The sequence below is a fragment of the Nesoenas mayeri genome, assembly GCF_963082525.1.
Source record: "Nesoenas mayeri genome assembly, chromosome: 3".
Taxonomy (NCBI): Eukaryota; Metazoa; Chordata; class Aves; order Columbiformes; family Columbidae; genus Nesoenas; species Nesoenas mayeri.
Window position 1 is genome coordinate 41,505,088 of NC_137544.1, and position 17,745 is coordinate 41,522,832.

At 38.9% G+C, this 17,745-nt stretch overlaps 1 protein-coding gene across 1 annotated transcript; it reads left to right on the top strand.

The window, feature by feature from the left end:
- The first annotated feature begins 9,408 nt into the window (after positions 1 to 9,408).
- On the top strand, positions 9,409 to 10,795 carry FUT9 (fucosyltransferase 9). Its single transcript, XM_080342765.1, has one exon. The coding sequence runs from the start codon at positions 9,424 to 9,426 to the stop codon at positions 10,501 to 10,503; it is 1,080 nt and encodes a 359-aa protein (XP_080198891.1). The 5' UTR covers positions 9,409 to 9,423; the 3' UTR covers positions 10,504 to 10,795.
- The last annotated feature ends 6,950 nt before the right edge of the window (positions 10,796 to 17,745 follow it).

Genomic DNA, 17,745 nt, shown 5'->3' on the forward strand with positions numbered 1-17,745 from the left:
GCTTTCTGCTCTCCCTTTTGTTATGCACACAAAGAGACACTCCAAGAAATTAAGCACTGGTTTCTCTCAACTGTGATTTTGTTTTCTCAGAGGAGCGTGAAGTTTGAGAGGTTTAGGGATTGTTATTTTTGCTGGTTTTACAATATATACTATCTAAAATATATATTCTATTTAAAATATGCTTTCAATTTTTCTTCTTTAGTATTTCAGGTTTTAGGGGATTAGAATTTTGTTTCTATTTGTGTGTGTATGCATATGTTGAAACTTCTTATAGTATTGTTACAAATGATTCTGAATTTACTTTGTACGGATTTTACTCTTTTCTCAGTACATGAATAAGAAGTCACTTGGATTTTACTCTTAAAAGTCTTCTATTCTTTTTTTCAATGTCCAAACTCAGCTAATTTGTTTGCTCCAGCAATACAAAGCATTTAATGTAAGAGTCCTGTTTCATAATCACCTTCTACCTTATACCTACCAGCCTCTTTCTTTAAAATGCTTAGCACTACCAAGACAAGTCACCTTGAAAAATATTAGTCTTGGTGTGCAATGGGAAAATTATTGGTGCTATGCTTCCATTTTTCTAATTGTCCATTAATTTAGTGCTCATATCCTTACACTCACAAGTGTTCTACCTTACATCATTTACTTCAATTGTACTTTTCCCAGATGGAAAATAAGCAAACATCATTTTTGGAGCTCAGTATCTTACCATATGAAGGATTTTTATTCTCTATATACAGGCTCTAACCTGAAGCTTTGAGTCTGAGTCACTGGTGCTCTTTTATGAAAGCTAGAGCAGTGAGGAGGTCTGCTCAGTCATCTAAACAACAACCAGCAGAACCTAGATGAGGACTCCTGGCCATCATGAGTCCCGTTGACCAATACTTCATCATTTCTTTATTCAGAATAGTCAAGAAATCTAATTTAGTTGGCTGGATTTTTAAAACAGAAGTCCATCCTTCTATCCTGTTAGGGGAAAAAAAAAAAACAACAAACAATGGTCTTATTTGCAAAGAATATGTACATATTTCCAAAAAATAGTCCTATAAATCATCACCATTCTTCTCCACTTTATGACTGCATTCCTAAATAGCATTCTCCTTTTCAGCAACAGAGCAGATTGCAACAGATTTAAGCACTTCAGTTGCTCCCTTTTCTCTCTAGGGCAGTTTTTGTCTCTCTGGCAACTACTATCCATAGCAGTTACGACTTTGCAAATTGAAGACAGAACATAGACCTGCATCCTAAAAAAACGGCTACATCAGTAGAGATCTCAAACCCAGAGGCATTTTGTTTCTTAAGGAAAAGGTGCTAGGCAGGCAGAGAAGTGAAACGTTAAGTAGAGATCAGATTATGAGGATTTTATGATATTTTTAGAGGCCTCTCAGGCTTGCTTTCTTGGCTACAGAGCTGTCTCAGGAGTTATGCTGCCACTGGCAGAATCCCCTAGATCTATGCAGTTGTATCTGCAAAAAAAGCAGCATCAAATCCCAATTAAAATTTTTGAGCTTGCCTATGCAGCAAGATTCAGCAGAGTAACTGCTCCACACAATCTCTAACCATATCTACACAAACAGCTGGTGCTTAGAGCTCCAAAAGTCTTGCTTTGTCACAGACGTAATGTCCCATATAGCAACTATTCACTATTATAGGTAGGTGTCGTCTGCTCTTTCCTGATTCTGATTTGTCTGCTTTCCAAGGAGAAGTCTTTTACCACTGTACTAGGGAACTATATCATAGGGGAAAAGCCAGAAGTAACTGTGATTCTGGAAAGTGGAGTCGAGCACACATGGACAGTAAGCCCATGATTCTTCTTCTGCCTCTTCATGCTCCATCTCTGCTTGGCTTAGCTCACACCTTTTTCACAGCTACTGTGAGTTAACCAGGGCTTTCAGGTGGGCTGGCGGCCATCACAAACACAGAGCTTGCGCGGGTATATTCTTCATATTTCAGCTGGTTGGCTGCTGTTTTACAAGCCAGCCGCAAAGCTACTGAAAAGCCTTTTCTGCAGTCCTGGCAGAATCGGAGAGAACAGCAGTTTGCTGTCCCAAAACCACATGGAAAGAAGGGAGAAATAAACTAATTGCTTCTGGAGCAGCTTTTCTTTGATCAGCTTCATTTACTGCAGAGCTATTCAGGGCTTTTGAAAGAAGTGTTGATTGGCTTGTGCTGCATGGCTAGAATGAGCTTTATCTTCAGGAAGATAAAAAGCACTTTCCTGACAAGGTAGATAAAGTTTGCCACTAAGCTACGGTACTGAAGAACTCCCTTTTCTGTAGCCAGCAGTGTGGAAAGCCACCAGCCCTTTCACAGAATGCTATCAGTCATAAACTAGCTGTGATGTGGACAAGTCTTCGTGGAAGTTAAGGTAAAAAAGGTCCTGTCTCTGCATGTTACCAAAGCTGGCAATGCCGCTGAGGTTTCTGATAGCTTTGCATGCATGCATTTTCCAGTTGTGCCAGGGAAGGAATAGTGTGTATTCATGCTCCTTCTGAGACAAACCTAAAAACTCAAAATTAGAAAGTGATATAGCTGCAGTGTGAAGTGGGGTGTCCTGACACTAATGCCAGATTGTCTGGAAAAGCTCCATGTGGACAGGATTTTGGGGTAATTTCACTTTTTTTTTTTTTGCATGTGTGTCAGTGGGAGTGGGGATAGGGTCTCTCCAGTATGAAATGATGCTGTAGCCATTTCCCTCTGTTGTTCTGAGCGTCTCCACATCCCTGGCTAATGCCTTTGGATTGCAGAAAGGAACCACTGAGCTGTTGCCTAAGCAGCTGGAGAGTGACAGTATGTGACTGCCCTGGGGAGAAGGAGAGGATAGATGACAATCACAGGGGAAGGCTGGGGGTTGCTGAGCCATAGCAGCATACTGTGTGTTGCACAGCAATTGGGAGAAGGGAGCTGAGAATAGAGTTTTCCTCAGCAAGGCCTGAGGGAACAAGATTCAGAGGTTCTCAAAAAAGCAGCATTATCCCAGCTAGCAATTGACAGGAAGATTTATGTTTTGCCTTGGAAAATAGGGACTTTTGTTGTTTTCCACGTGATTTTTCAGTTTCCTTCATATTTTCACTGTGTATAGTATGGCTATTTCATTGTTTGCAAGATAAGTTTCCAGATAGACTTTTTTACTCTTTTTTTTCAGCAATTCTTTGCAGTTTTATACTGCAGCTTGTGCTTTTATTAGGTACATTTTACAAGAACTTGTGTTAAATATTATCACTGAGCACAAGACTGGAAAGAATCAAGTGAGGCCATCTAGCCCAGCCCCAGGACCTGGCAGCAGAATCTAATCCCTCATTGCTGAGTGATGCTTGTCTAACCTGTTCTTAACAGTCTCTGGTGGTAGGTTCAGCATCATCCCTAAACAATGTAACTTAATGGCTACCCATCCTCGGAGTGCTCTTCGATCATTTTTCTAAAACTGTTCAACATAAAAATCACCACTGTCAAATAAAATTATTCTACACTGTTCTCAAAGTGCAAAACACAAAACTGAAACCTGAGAAACTGAGCAAATAACCCAAAAACAAAGAAGGTGGAGAGGGGAAGAAAAAGAATGTTGCAAACAATAGAGTAAAAATATGCAGTCTGAGATTAGCCGCTCATTCAACTTCCAGTCTTTAACTGTGTGCAGCTCTGTTGAGCCTTTTCATACTGGGCTGCTTTCAGAAATCTATGGGACAGACGAGAAAAGGCATGGAAGCAAGCCCACGTTTAGATAGCGTGGGGAAAAAAATCCACCATTCCGATTGCGGCCAGAGGAGGAATAATTGGGAGAGGTGAGAGTTAATTCCAATAAAAAGCAGCATTCTTCAGTCTCAGGGAGCTCAAGCAAAAGCAGTTTGAGACACGTCCACACAGCAGTGACTTGGAGATAAGAAGTCACACTCACACTATCCTGAGGCAGTCAGTTTTCTTTTAATACTGCAGGTGAAAAAGCTCCAACTAATTACAAGTGTGGTCTGAAAAAACACAGCTCTTAGCATAAATGCAGATATTTCGTGGCTGAGGCTGGTGAAACATGCCAGAGGACAGGGAAAGCAATTTCAAATTAGCCTTCTTTCTAACAATAACAGTTGTTTGCATGTGATCCCTATCAGTTCCCACTGCATTCCACTGTCCTTCTAACAGTCCCAGAGTATCCACCTAGCTAGCTGTTTGCTTTTAAATGGGCAAACCTCTGATTGCCTCCCCATCCTTCTGCTCCTCAATCTTGGTAAGTCCTCTGTGCCAGAAATTCCCACTCTGACCCCAGAAGTGATCTTCAGAGACTATCTTGAGGTCCTAAGTATTTCTTCTTGAGTTATCCTGAGACCAACTGATGATGAAGATGAGAGTTAGCCTCAAACACTTAAGAATTGAAAGATCAGAAAAGGTGATTTTTTTTTTAATTCATTATTCAGTGTCTATGTTTTAAAAAAATCTTTGCTCCATCTTAATTTTAAAATACTGTCTTTTTCCTTTAGAAAAAGTAATGAATGTTATACCTCTGCAAGCAGTGATATATTTTGGGCTACTGGCAAAGCCTTGAGGGTATACCAGAGAAACTAGTATAAAAATATACCAGAGAAACAAGCATTGATATTATTGATCAAAAAGGTTACATTTTCTCCCTCCTGCAGTGTTGCATAACCAGAAAAGAAAACAGTCTATCCCTTCTGAAATGATTGAGAAGTGACTGCTGTAAGGAAGCCATGACAAAACAGTTTTCATAAAATTCCATTTTATTTCTTAATGAACACATTGCATTCACAAAATAGATATATTTTTGCAAGCCTTGCCTAGTGTTCTTGGGATTAACATTGCTGGTACCCTGTTACTACCCCGCTGTTTGCATTGCTACTAAATGGAGTTGCTTGCTGATGGAATGCCAAAGTTTGCACTTTAAAAGGAGCCTTGCTGAATTTTGTACTGAGAAAAATAGTCTAGTACTGATGAAATACTATACTTTCAACTTGGAAAAAAAAAAAAAGCACCTAGAAAACACTTGCTATGCTACAACACTCTGAAATGTACTTTATAATAAAACTATCAAAAGTACTGAATTCTTCTAGTTGGCTAAAGTCTCAGTAAACACATTTCTTTGACAAAGTTTTCTTTTCAGAGTCTGGCATGCTAGAGACTGATGGGGGAGGGGATCTGCAAAAAGGAAATTTGTTATTCTGTGGTAGAAGGAAAACCATGAAAGAGGAAGAGTGAACTAAGGTTACTTGGCAGGATGTCTTGTAGCAAATGTCTCCTTAGCTCACCTTTATAGTGAGAATCACAGCAGGAGATCAATGATTATCTCAGGCACAAAAGGGAAGAAGGAAATAAATAAATATGGAAAAGACATTTTGGAGAATGTTAGAAAAAAATATTCTATGAATTCTAGTGGACAAAAAAAACCTGCAGCCTATATTTCCTAGCATTATGGACAAGCTACTTTTCAAGAAAATAGTATTTGTCAACAGGTGTTTACCACGTCTTCACTCTTCTGTTGTCTGACTAACAGTCCTTGGTCCCAAAAGCCATGAAAGCAGAGTTTCTTGGTCCGTTCCCCAGGTTCCTCAATTTGCTTTATGAAGCACAGAAGCTATTGCATCTGAGGCTAGCACTACATCCTGAAAAAGTACTGCTATTCCCATTGCATGTCTTAATAATTATTACTGGAGTTAACACAAAATGGAACAGAGAAATAGAATTCCCTGACAAAATCCTGTCCCACTCCTTAGGGTATATGTAAGTGGTATTTTTAGGAGTCTGCTCAAGTCTCCTGTTTCCTTGCAAGCCTCTCATTTCAGGTTTTAATGGGTCTTACTTTCACAACCCTTTTCCACCATCCCATTAGCAGTAGCTTCAAAGTGATGCATGTCAGCGATGCCTATATATCTAATGGATGTATGAGTCTGCATCGCAAATAGATAGTTCTCTGAATCCAAAGGATGGAAAACTAAAAAACACTGTCTTGACTGCAGGCTAGTGTTTTGGTGAAGGCAAAATCTAAGAAACATGATCTCAGATCAGAAGAGAGCACATGAGTTCCCAGCGCAGCAAAACAATGCAAAGAAACAGTTCATGAAGGGATCAAATAAGTAAATTCACCTGTTTAGTGATGTGAGATGTTAATATTTGTACTCTGAGCACAAACCACAAGTGTTTATCCTCGCATTGCCACTACAATTCAAAAGCTTCCTACACAAATGCAACACCATAGACACACTAGAATTTCAAGCAGAGAACAAAATACATAATATCTGGTCATTTCCTATGTAGCAAGAATTGCCATGTGATGATACAGCTTTTTTATTAGTTAGCAGAAGAGCTTAGTGTAAAATAATCCTTATCAGAGAAGCTTGCGTCACTTGGCCTTTAAATGGAGGGTGACTAAGTTACAGGGCACAATGTTAAGGTCCTTTTCTGATTTCTCACTCATTTCAACCCCTAGAAAATGAACAGGCTCTGTGAATAGATACCTTTTCCAACCTATTGTTCAAACTCAGCTCACTCTATCCATCCAGTGAAAAGCTATACCTGTTCTGTGTGTTGGTTTCAATAGCACAGAAGTGAAGAACAGGGTTACATGAAGATCAGCTCAGCCTCTTGATTTTCCTCGAGTTTCATCTCCTAGAGCTGCTCATTCTAATTCCCTTCTTCCTCAGACTTTTACTGTGGTAAGGCAGGGAAGCAGCCTTCTGCTCTTATGGGTTATAACCTCCCCTCTAGATATTTTTTCTAGCAAAAATCAACATAGGCTAAAAAAATCCAATGTGATGTTGCTGTAAAACCACCTATTTTTTTCAGAGGAATTTAAACTGATGAGGATGAGCAGAAAAGCCATGGACACTGCAGTTCCTCCTCTTTTCTCTGTTCAGGTTCATTTTGCTGAAAGCAGAGAGGACCTGCTAAACTATGTTCAAAAGAAAGGGGCTGAAACAAAAGTCAGACTCAACATACTACTATATTTTACCTAACTATACTGAGTCTCCTTGCCCAGGTGTTGGCAGAGGGGCTCTGCAAGGTGGTCTCTGTGAGGAAAGGCCAGGGCTGCAAGTGTCAGACACATTTGGTTCCAGCTGGCCCCAAATGACCCACCAAAGGCATTGGCTGAGCCCAGCAGCCAAGATGGTGGCTCCTCTGGGAAAAGTGTATTTAAGAAATGCCCAGGCAGTGAAGAATGAGGAAAACAAAAGAGAAGAGTGTGAAAAACAACCCTGTTAGCATCAAGGTCAGAAATGGAGGATGGGAAGAGGTGCTCTAGGCACTGGAACAGAGAACCCTGCAGCTCATGGAGGACCACAGTGGAGCAGATACCCACACTGCAGCCCAGGGAGGACCCCATGCCAGAACAGAAGGCTATGCCCTGAAGGAACTGCAGCCCATGGAGAGTAGAGGTTTTTTTCCTGAAGGATGTGTATCCCATGGAAAGGACTCATGCTGAAGCAGGGGAAAAGTGTAAGAAGGAAGGAAGGAGCATCTGAGAGGAATTGTTGTGGACTGACTGCAAACCTGCATTCCCTATTCCTCTGCAGCACTCAGAAGCAGGGAGGAGGTGGGGGAGTTGGGAGTGAAGGAAAAAGTTGAGCCTGGGAAGAAGTTAGGGGAAGGAGGTATTATTTTAACTTTTGTATTTGTTCCTCACTACCCTCATCTACTTTAACTGGCATTAAATAGCATTAATTTTCCCCAAGGTGAATCTGGCTTGCCTGTGATAGTAATTGGTGAGTGATCTCCCTGTCCTTACCTCAACCCATGAGATTTTCATCTTATTTTCTCTCCCTGTCCTGCTGAGGAGGAGGAGTGAGAGAGCAGCTGGGTGGATGTCTGACAGCCAGACAAGGTTAACCCACGGCAATAACTAAAACCAGAATTAAGACCATCTGCCTTCCCAAAACAGGGGAGACATTATGGCAAATACATTTTTCCTCAAGATATATAATGTTGGAGTAAATCTAAGCATGATGTTCCCCCTTTTACCTTCCTTCAGAAATGAATGTGAAAACATTTTTGTTGTAACTGTAGTGCTACACTCACACATCAGTTTTTACACTCACAAAGCAGCAATGTTATGTTGCATTAATGGACCCCTAAATCAGATTCTAGGATTCTGAATTTGACTACTTATTTCACAGGTTAGAGGAGATGAGATATGAAACTGGCTTAAAAGGCCTGAAATGCTTTCTGCTTTCTGTGATTCTGATTCTATTTATTATATTTTGAAGTATGTATTTAGGGGCATGATTTTTATAAAACATGTTTGTGGAACTAACTAGTAAAGGTAACAAAAACTCAAATAATTGAAAAATATATGCAGAAAAAGAAAGCCAGACAAATTTTGTAGTCATTGAAATGCACTACAGAATTGCCTTTCTACAGTAGGCTAGTATATTAATAACATTTGGTTTTGGTGACTAACTTCCACTCCTGTTCCCTTGTATGTCATAGTGCTTTTTACATGATTAACTGTTTTCATGTTTAGAACACCTCTGAGTTCTAGGGCTACGTTCAGGAGCAAAGGCTGGCGATAAGCAGTCCCTAACTTTGCTAGGCTTCACAAGAACCATGTGGAAGAGAGGCTCTGGAAAGAGAGTTATCACTTCTCTCAGGAGGAGATAACCAGAGGACAAAGGAAGTTATATGAGCTCCTCAACCTTTTTTCCCCATGGAAAAAATGGCATCTCACAAAGATGAAACATATCTCTACTTTTCCTAATTTCTAACACAACACTGTGGCGTAAAAACATAACGAAATATTTAAAGACATCTTTTTACTCATTTTTCTTCATGTGGGAACTGTGTGAGGCTGCATATGGGAACAAAGGAGCTGAGAACCTCAATTACTGTTTTCCTTCCCTATTTTAGGAGTCCTCTGGAGAAGGTATGAATGTCCATGCCCATGTAGCCATCAGGCATGAATTAGTTTTCTAACAGTCCCATTGATTACGTAATTAAAGTTCCAGTCCCTTCATTTTTCGTTCTTCTAGTCCTATATCCTCCATACCTCTGTACACACAAATATGAATGGACCCAATCTGCAGCATGTTATCCCTCACACAGACACAAAGACAGAATCAAAGGGTAATCTTCTATGTCTTGTGTCTCTCTTAAACTCTTGGCATAGGTTCTAAGCAAAAAGACTTCTCAAGATATATACTGACTTATATCTAGTATGAGATGCATTAAAATCCTCCTTTTAATTTATGTCAATTAGCTTTTAATGTATAGAGGAGAAATATTGTCACTTTGTAATGAATAGCATGCAAGAACCCACATCCTCTTCACTCAAAGGAAATTTCTGAGGTTACAGCTCAGTGAAATTGAAGTTCTATCAATTTTGATGCCTGATGTCTGATTGCTTTAATAGGACATAAATGTGTAATTTAACACCTGATGTTATTTTCTCTCTTTCTCTTCCTCTCTTTTTTCTCAGAACAAATTATGACATCGACATCTAAAGGAATTTTCCGGCCATTTTTTATTATCTTCATTGTCCTTGGTTGTTTCATGGCATTTATATTAATTTATATCAAACCAACAAACAGCTGGATCTCTGGTCCTATAGAATCAGCCAGCTCAGTTTTGAAAATGAAGAGCTTCTTTTCTTCTAAAACTGATAATCTTAATGAGACTACTATTTTGATCTGGGTTTGGCCATTTGGTCAGACATTCGATCTAACATCCTGCCAAACGATGTTCAATATCCACGGGTGCCATCTGACTATTGACCGCTCACTATATAACAGATCCCATGCTGTTCTCATCCATCACAGGGACATTAGCTGGGATCTAACTAATTTACCTCAGCAAGCCAGGCCACCATTCCAGAAGTGGATTTGGATGAATTTGGAGTCTCCAACCCATACTCCACAAAAGAGTGGCATTGAACACCTCTTTAACCTGACCCTGACTTATCGGCGTGATTCAGACATTCAGGTGCCTTATGGCTTCATGATGGTCGGCACAGGTTCCTTTACATTTGAAGTGCCAAGTAAGGAAAACTTGGTCTGTTGGGTTGTAAGTAACTGGAACCCTGAGCACGCTCGAGTCAAGTATTACAATGAGCTTAGCAAATATATTGAAATCCATACCTATGGACAAGCCTTTGGAGACTACGTCAATGATAAAAATTTGATTCCAACTATCTCCACTTGCAAATTCTACCTTTCCTTTGAAAATTCAATCCACAAAGATTACATTACTGAGAAACTTTATAATGCTCTTCTGGCCGGATCAGTACCAGTTGTATTGGGCCCTTCCAGAGAAAACTATGAGAATTACATTCCAGCAGACTCTTTCATACATGTGGAAGATTTTCTCTCCCCAAGAGAGCTGGCAGAATATCTTCTGATGCTTGACAAAAACAACAAGATGTACCTTAGTTATTTCAACTGGAAGAAGGATTTCTCTGTGCATCTTCCTAGGTTCTGGGAATCACATGCATGTCTTGCTTGTGATCATGTGAAAAGACATCAGGAATACAAGTCTATTGGAAATTTAGAAAAATGGTTTTGGAATTAATTTATGTGTGTGTACATGTGTGCACTTTTTTGAAGAAGCCAGAAGAAACTTCAGTCCAAGTGGAGAGGAAAGGAAAAGAGAAAGAAAAAAAAAAAGAAAAAGAGAACCTTGTGTCACGGTTTTATCAGTTACCCTCTCTTGGCTATCCTATTTATATTTTATAAGAGATTTTAAGAGATCATCAGAAGTCATCAATACTCAGTTTTAAATTATACTGTACATACTAATTATGTGCACTGAAGAATATTTGATTGTTTACTATAATTTTTAAACAAGATTTTCCACTTTTTCTGTGAAATATGTCCCAGTCTTACACTTAAGGTAGCCATTTTAACACTTCTCTTTTTTTATTTTTAACATTACATTTGATTTTAACCTATTTGGAAAATGAGGACACAACTTTTAAATGCCAGAGAGAATTTTAAGAACATAATTTGCTGTTCCAGGCTGAAATGTGTGGAATATTTCAAAAAGCATTAAAGTTTTCTATGGTTCATCTTACATTTTAAGAACACAGTAAAGTTCAATACTTATCATTATTTCAGTGTGACCAATTGCACCCCTTTTTAAGGGTGATGAATCTAGAAATATAATTTTTAAAAGGTATTACAATAGTAGACAGTCTTTGTTTCTAAAAAGATGTTTCTAACAAATAGCTCCATCAAGTTACTTTAGGAATATTTCTGTTCTTACCCTTGAAGAGTAAAGAAATCAGACAGAGAGAAGATGAACAACCTTAGTGACCAAATCCCAGGTTCATCCAATCTTTGAGAGTATTTAAAGGCAGCATATCCTTAAGACTCGTTGTGTCTCAAGTATGGTTTACCTGAACCAGAGCTGTAAGTGGTGTTATACAGAGATAAACAGATTCTAACATAGGCATTTGATTACATCAGCCTCATGCACTGAATTCAGCTGGGATTTAGAAATAGCTTGTTGCAAAATTTTAGCAATTTCTCTCATATAATTTCTTCAATAATTGTGAATTTATTGCCAATTCTGTAAAGATCTGTTGAACTTTAATTGTAGCAGAACAACTTGCTGTTATGGCTCATGAATTTGGGGGGAAAAGGAAAAGTTTATTTTCTGAAAGAAATATGCTGAAATTCAGTAAACAAGTTGTCAGGCTGACATATTCAACAATTCAACTCAATTAGATGATGAGTTGTTTTTTTAAAAAAATATTTTATGTGACAGGCATAAACAAATGCAGTCTGAAGAGCACCAGTTGCTATCAATATTTGAATATAAAAATAAGTTCCTAAGTATTAAATTTGCTCTGATAACAAATACATAAATGTGATGATTGTCATGATTGTTTAAAATGTCTGCTTTTAATATTTGTCATTTGATTTTATTATTTTTTTCTTTCAGCTAAAACTTAAATACCTGATTGCTATGTATATTCATATGTACAAAGTTGGTTTATATGACATAAATGTATGGATATTTTGGTATCAAATGAAAGTCAATTAGCTCTCTTTTTCAGGTCAAAACCTTACAAATCATACCCTTTACTGAAAAAAAAAAAAAAACAAACTGGAAATACTTCGGCTTATGTGATATATGAGACCCTGATCAAGCAAAATTGTTGATCAAGTACTTAAGATTAAAATTTCAGACAACAACGTTGCTGAAGTAAGAGAATAAGAGAGTTAAACAATGATAAACATTTAGTAAAAGATAAGGTGACTTGTCAGATTTATTTTTTTTTTTTTACCCCAGGCTGGAACAGAAATACAGAAGGTTGTAAAAGTAATGAAGTTATATTTCTAAAACAGGAAACTCCACAGAAAGTTCATGCTCTCCTTATAACTTCAAAAGCTGTTTTCTTATCCAGATATTTATTTATATTATTTATTGCTGTATTTAAAGGCTACTTTGCAATATACTGTGAACCTCCTAAATTCACCAGCATTACAGTATGAAACAAGACGAGCTTACCTTGCAAATTCATGCAATATAATGAAATGCAGTCTTCTAAAAGCAAAGCACTGACATGGATATAATGTGAGCAGTATTTCTGTCATTTTGAAGGCAAGTGGCTATTGCCTACAGTCTGTCTTATAGGACATCATGCCTTTTGTTTTCAGAAAGGCTGTGAAATTCTCAGTCACTGAATATGTCACTACTTTGGCTGGATAATCTGATTCCCTTGATGCTGGAATTTGGAAGTTCTTTGCATTGATCTCAGTGGAAGTACATTCATCCCTTGGTGAATGTGTACAGTTTTCATTCCTCATTTCAGATAGTGAGAATTGTGCTGTGTTTTACAAGGTCTTATGTCAAATCAGACTGGTTTCTTGGCATAAAGACAGCCTATAAATTGTTATATTAATAACAAGTAAGCACAATAATAAGATATATGACCTGTAACTACAAATATCAGTCTGTGTATACACAGGAATGTTTTGAGATATATGCTAAATTTTAAGGCTGTAAGTAATGTAATACCTCTGTGAACACTGAATCCAGCCAACATGGCTAATCTTGTGCTGAATTTTAAGAAATGTGAAGGTCTTTTGATGGAACTGGAAAGAGAATTGTTCTCTTCACAGAAACTCCACACAAGGCTTATACACTTTGCATTCAGGATATGTTGCTAAAATTGTTTCAAATATTAAAAAAAAAAAAAAAAAAAAAGGAGAAGATAAATCTAATCCAGATTGAAATGACCAAGAATCAAAGAATCATGACCAAATCCTATACAAAAGACATGACCCTAATGCATCACTTCTTGAAGAGTGTGGGCTTGGAACATAAGTGAGCCAACCTTTTAATGAAGATTTCAAGGTTGTCTGTAGGTATCAAACCTTAAGCAGTTCTGGATGTAAAGAGCTTTGCAGACAGAAGATGAAGCATCTTCAGGCATGTTCAGCCAACGTGGTAAACGATGTAAAGCAATGGATGTAAAACATCTGGACTCCATGCATGCATAAAGCCAGTGTACCCAGACCTACACATCTAACTCACACAAGATTGATTCCAGTCTATGTATAACATAAAGCATTGTGATGTCAGTGAGTTACCCTACATGAACAGCATGCATAAATGGACTCAAATAGCAAATCACTGTGAAGGAGAATGGATAAAACCAATTAATTATGGAAGTATAAATTACACGGAATTAGTTAAAATAGAGAACAAGGTATGATTAGTGCCTTGGTACCTCTGGCAAAAGAATATACTTGTACTAAAAAGATGAGAAATCACAGAATCTTAGGGATTGGAAGGGACCTCAAAAGATCATCTAGTCCAATCCCCCTGCCGGAGTAGGAACACTTAGATGAGGAATGTGTCCAGGTGGGTTTTGAATGTCTCCAGAGAAGGAGACTCTACAACCTCCCTGGGCAGCCTGTTCCAGTGCTCTGGCACCCTCACTGTGAAGAAGTTTCTTCTCATATTTAAGTGGAATATCCTGTGTTCCAGTTTGTACCCATTGCCCCTTGTCCTATCACTGGTTGTCACCAAGAAAAGCCTGGCTCCATTCTCATGACACTCACCCTTTACATATTCATAAACATTAATAAGGTCACCCCTCAGTCTCCTCCAAGTTAAAGAGCCCCAGCTCTCTCAGCCTTTCCTTATAAGTGAGGTGCTCCACTCCCTTAATCATCTTTGTTGCCCTGCGCTGGACTCTCTCCAGCAGTTCCCTGTCCTTCTTGAACTGAGGGGCCCAGAACTGGACACAATATTCCAGATGGGGTCTCACCAGGGCAGAGTAGAGGGGCAGGAGAACCTCTCTTGACCTACTAACCACCCCCCTTCTAATACACCCCAGGATGCCATTGGCCTTCCTGGCCACAAGGGCACAGTGCTGGCTCATGGTCATCCTGCTGTCTACCAGGACCCCCACATCCCTTTCCCCTATGCTGCTCTCTAACAGGTCGTTCCCCAACTTATACAGGAACCTGGGGTTGTTCCTGCCCAGATACAAGACTCTACACTTGCCCTTGTTGTATTCCATTAAATTTTCCCTGCCCAGCTCTCCAGCCTGTCCAGGTCTCGCTGGATGGCAACACAGCCTTCTGGCGTGTCAGCCACTCTTCCCAGCTTGGTGTCATCAGCAAACTTGCTGATAGCACACTCTATTCCCTCATCCAAGTCATTGATGAATATATTGAATAATACTGGCCCCACTACTGACCCTTGAAGCACTCCACTAGATACAGGCCTCCAGCTAGACTCTGCCCCATTGACTACAACTGCCTGACTTCTTTCCTTCAGCCAGTTCACAGTCCACCTCACTACCCGATCATCCAGTCCACACTTCCAAATCTTCACATCTTTCACACCACATCTTACTATTTTCTCAACAATTGTATTTCAGGCATTCAGTTTATTTTATTTGCCAGTCCACAATAATCTGGCACACGCACTCGTCACAAGTTAAATTGTCAGTCACTGAAGACAAGGAGTAATCATTATTCTTAATTTTACAACGGCTTCTTTTTGATGTTTTTAGCCTCTCTGTCATGCACTGAGCTACCAACATTGCTGCCTTTCTCAGTGTGGAAAATAAGACCCAAACCAGATAAAATACTAATTGCAGATGTATTGCTACCCCACTGAATGTGAACAGACATCAGACAAAACTGGCAGCAGATCCTTTTAAAACAGAGTTGTAATTTTATTTCACAGACACTCAATGACCACAGCAGCTCTTGCTCAGTGTGAGATCTCCATTACTTAGCAAATCCTGGTTGCCCGTTTCTTTGAATACCTCTTGCCATCCGAGGTATCTGTATTCTCAATGAACAAGCAGCTTGAGCAAGGCCCGCAGAATGTGCGAGACACAACCAGCAACATATTTGTCTTTCAAGAAACAGATCAAACAAAATGAAAGTTGGACTGAGACAGCATGAATGTGGGGATTTGTAGAGTTCATGTAGGCTGAGCAAGATACAGGAAACTGGCACTACTAAACACAGTAAAGAGATACTTACTGTTTCTAGTTTGTTTCTCAAACTGGGCTTTTAAAAAAAATAAACATAACAAGTAATTTTCTCACATCTGTAATCAAGCAAGCCTCAGTTAAATAAACAAAAACTGTTGCTGATTTTTCAAGTATGGGACTCCTATTAATCTTCTACAATCTCTTTTATTAGATAAAAAATAACATTCAGGGGGAGGAGTGAAGTCTGTCGGTAAGATAATCATATTTCTTATCTGACTTCAAAAATCTATTCTTATTTTTTCTTTATTGATTTTGAAACAAATCTTCACGTCCTCTGGCAACAATACTTCCTGGACTTGATTCAAGAAAGACCTTAAGCACAGGCATATGACCATGAGATTCGAGCACGTACTTACATTTAAGAGCATCTTAAATGTTTTAATGCATTGGAGTTTCAAACAGTATGCTTTTACTGCCTTTGGGAATCATACTACTGAAGACAGTCTATAATCAAACAGAGGTCAATTTGTGTGGTCTCTTTTGCACCACGTGTCTATCCTGTGAGTGGACTGGCTGCTCCACACTGAAAACTGCACTAATTCTGGCATAGTGTCCATCCATTACACCTTGGCTCTACTCTTCTGCTCTAGCGTACTGTACATGCCACCATTGCCTCATGCCCCCACTCAGCTTGGCACTCACCACGCAGTCTGCCTGTGCTGTGTGAGGGGAGTGAACTTGTATGTGGGGTAAGGAGGGGAGAGGAGCTGAGGCTTGCTGAGATTTTGAGGGCTGTTTTAGGAATAAAGCATAAAACCTGGTCCGTGTGTGCATCCTTTTAATCTGGACTGAGTGTGTCCTAGGGAGGTTCAGTCTCAGCTGTCCCTGATTTTCCTCTTGAATGAAAATATTTGGTTTAATCTAGATGAGACTCTGTGAGCAAACAACTGTGTGTGCGAAGTGGGTACAAGAGATGTGTCTGTGCAGGCCGACAAGGAGGCTTCTGATCTAGTTAAACCTAACGGTGAAAGTTAATCAAATACTTTAAGTGTTTCCATGGTCAAAACTAGTACATTATTCCAAAGAGAGTCCAGAGGAAATATTTGTTTATCTACTAGTTGGTGGGTTTTTTCATTAATATTGGCAGAGTTCTGTTTTGTTTGTTTTTAATATAAGTGATTTTTAAATGTTAGAAATCAATCAATATGATTCATACAAAATAGTTATTTCAGCTTCATCTTCCACTCCTTACTCAGCCAAATCTTCCATCGGAGTGAGCCGGTGATTTGGGAAATTCCCATACAAGTAGTACAGGAATGAACCTAGAGTGGAATGGCTGGGGTAAAAACCAACCTTCTTATTCATGGATGTTTACCTTCTGATATTTGAAGAACTAGTTCTAGTACTATAGGCAATTCTACCTTCAGAGGATCAGTGTAAAATTTGTACTGGTTAGGTATATTCATAAAAGGTAAAGAAATGCCAAGAAATTTATTAAATAAATCATGCAGTAGTAATTTTAATTCATGGCACAAATGCCACAGAGTGATACAGATGATAAAATCATAAACTCATGAGAAATAATTAGGCCTAGAGACATCACCCTGCAGTTTTCATATAGGAAAAAGTCACTTCATTACTGTAGTGGAAAGGTAATTACTTGAGAATCTTTTATGTCACCATATTCTCTACGCAATTAACTGAAACCAACATCTCTGTGCAGTGAACAGTTAAGAGATTTACTCATGTGGCAGAAAGCCTTTCACCTCCAGGTTAATAGCCTGAATTATGAGTAGGTTGGTCCAGATCGCTGTCTGGCAACCTCTGGTAGATGACTTGGTGACTACAGTCAGGGTTCTCATTCCTGCTTTCAGCCAAGGAGGCAAAGAACTGACCTGAGACTCACCTGACACCTTCTGTGCATATTTTGGCAGCCTGTACCATGCCTGTTTATGATTACGCAGAAGACGTTGCTGTTCCACATAATAAGGGTATTGGCATTTTTTTGAAGTATGATGCCAGTCTGTACAAATGAAGTATTCATGCATGGGGGAACTCTTCATTAATATTCTTAAGTAAATAATTAGTAAGAAAATTATTTAATAATTGCAAGTTGGCAGCAAAAGCAATTGTTTGTTATTCTTATATGAGTTAGTCCAGTGGAAAACAGGCCTTGATGAAACCTTATCCCCCTGACTTGGTACAACCTGTTTGGATCCAGATACAGGGATATGCATGACAGCAAAATTTGAAAGGGATAAAGTAAACCAACACTGTTTGGCAAATTAACCATAAAATCTGCACTTTATTTTGTAGCACACACGTTCTACGAGATGAGATTAAAA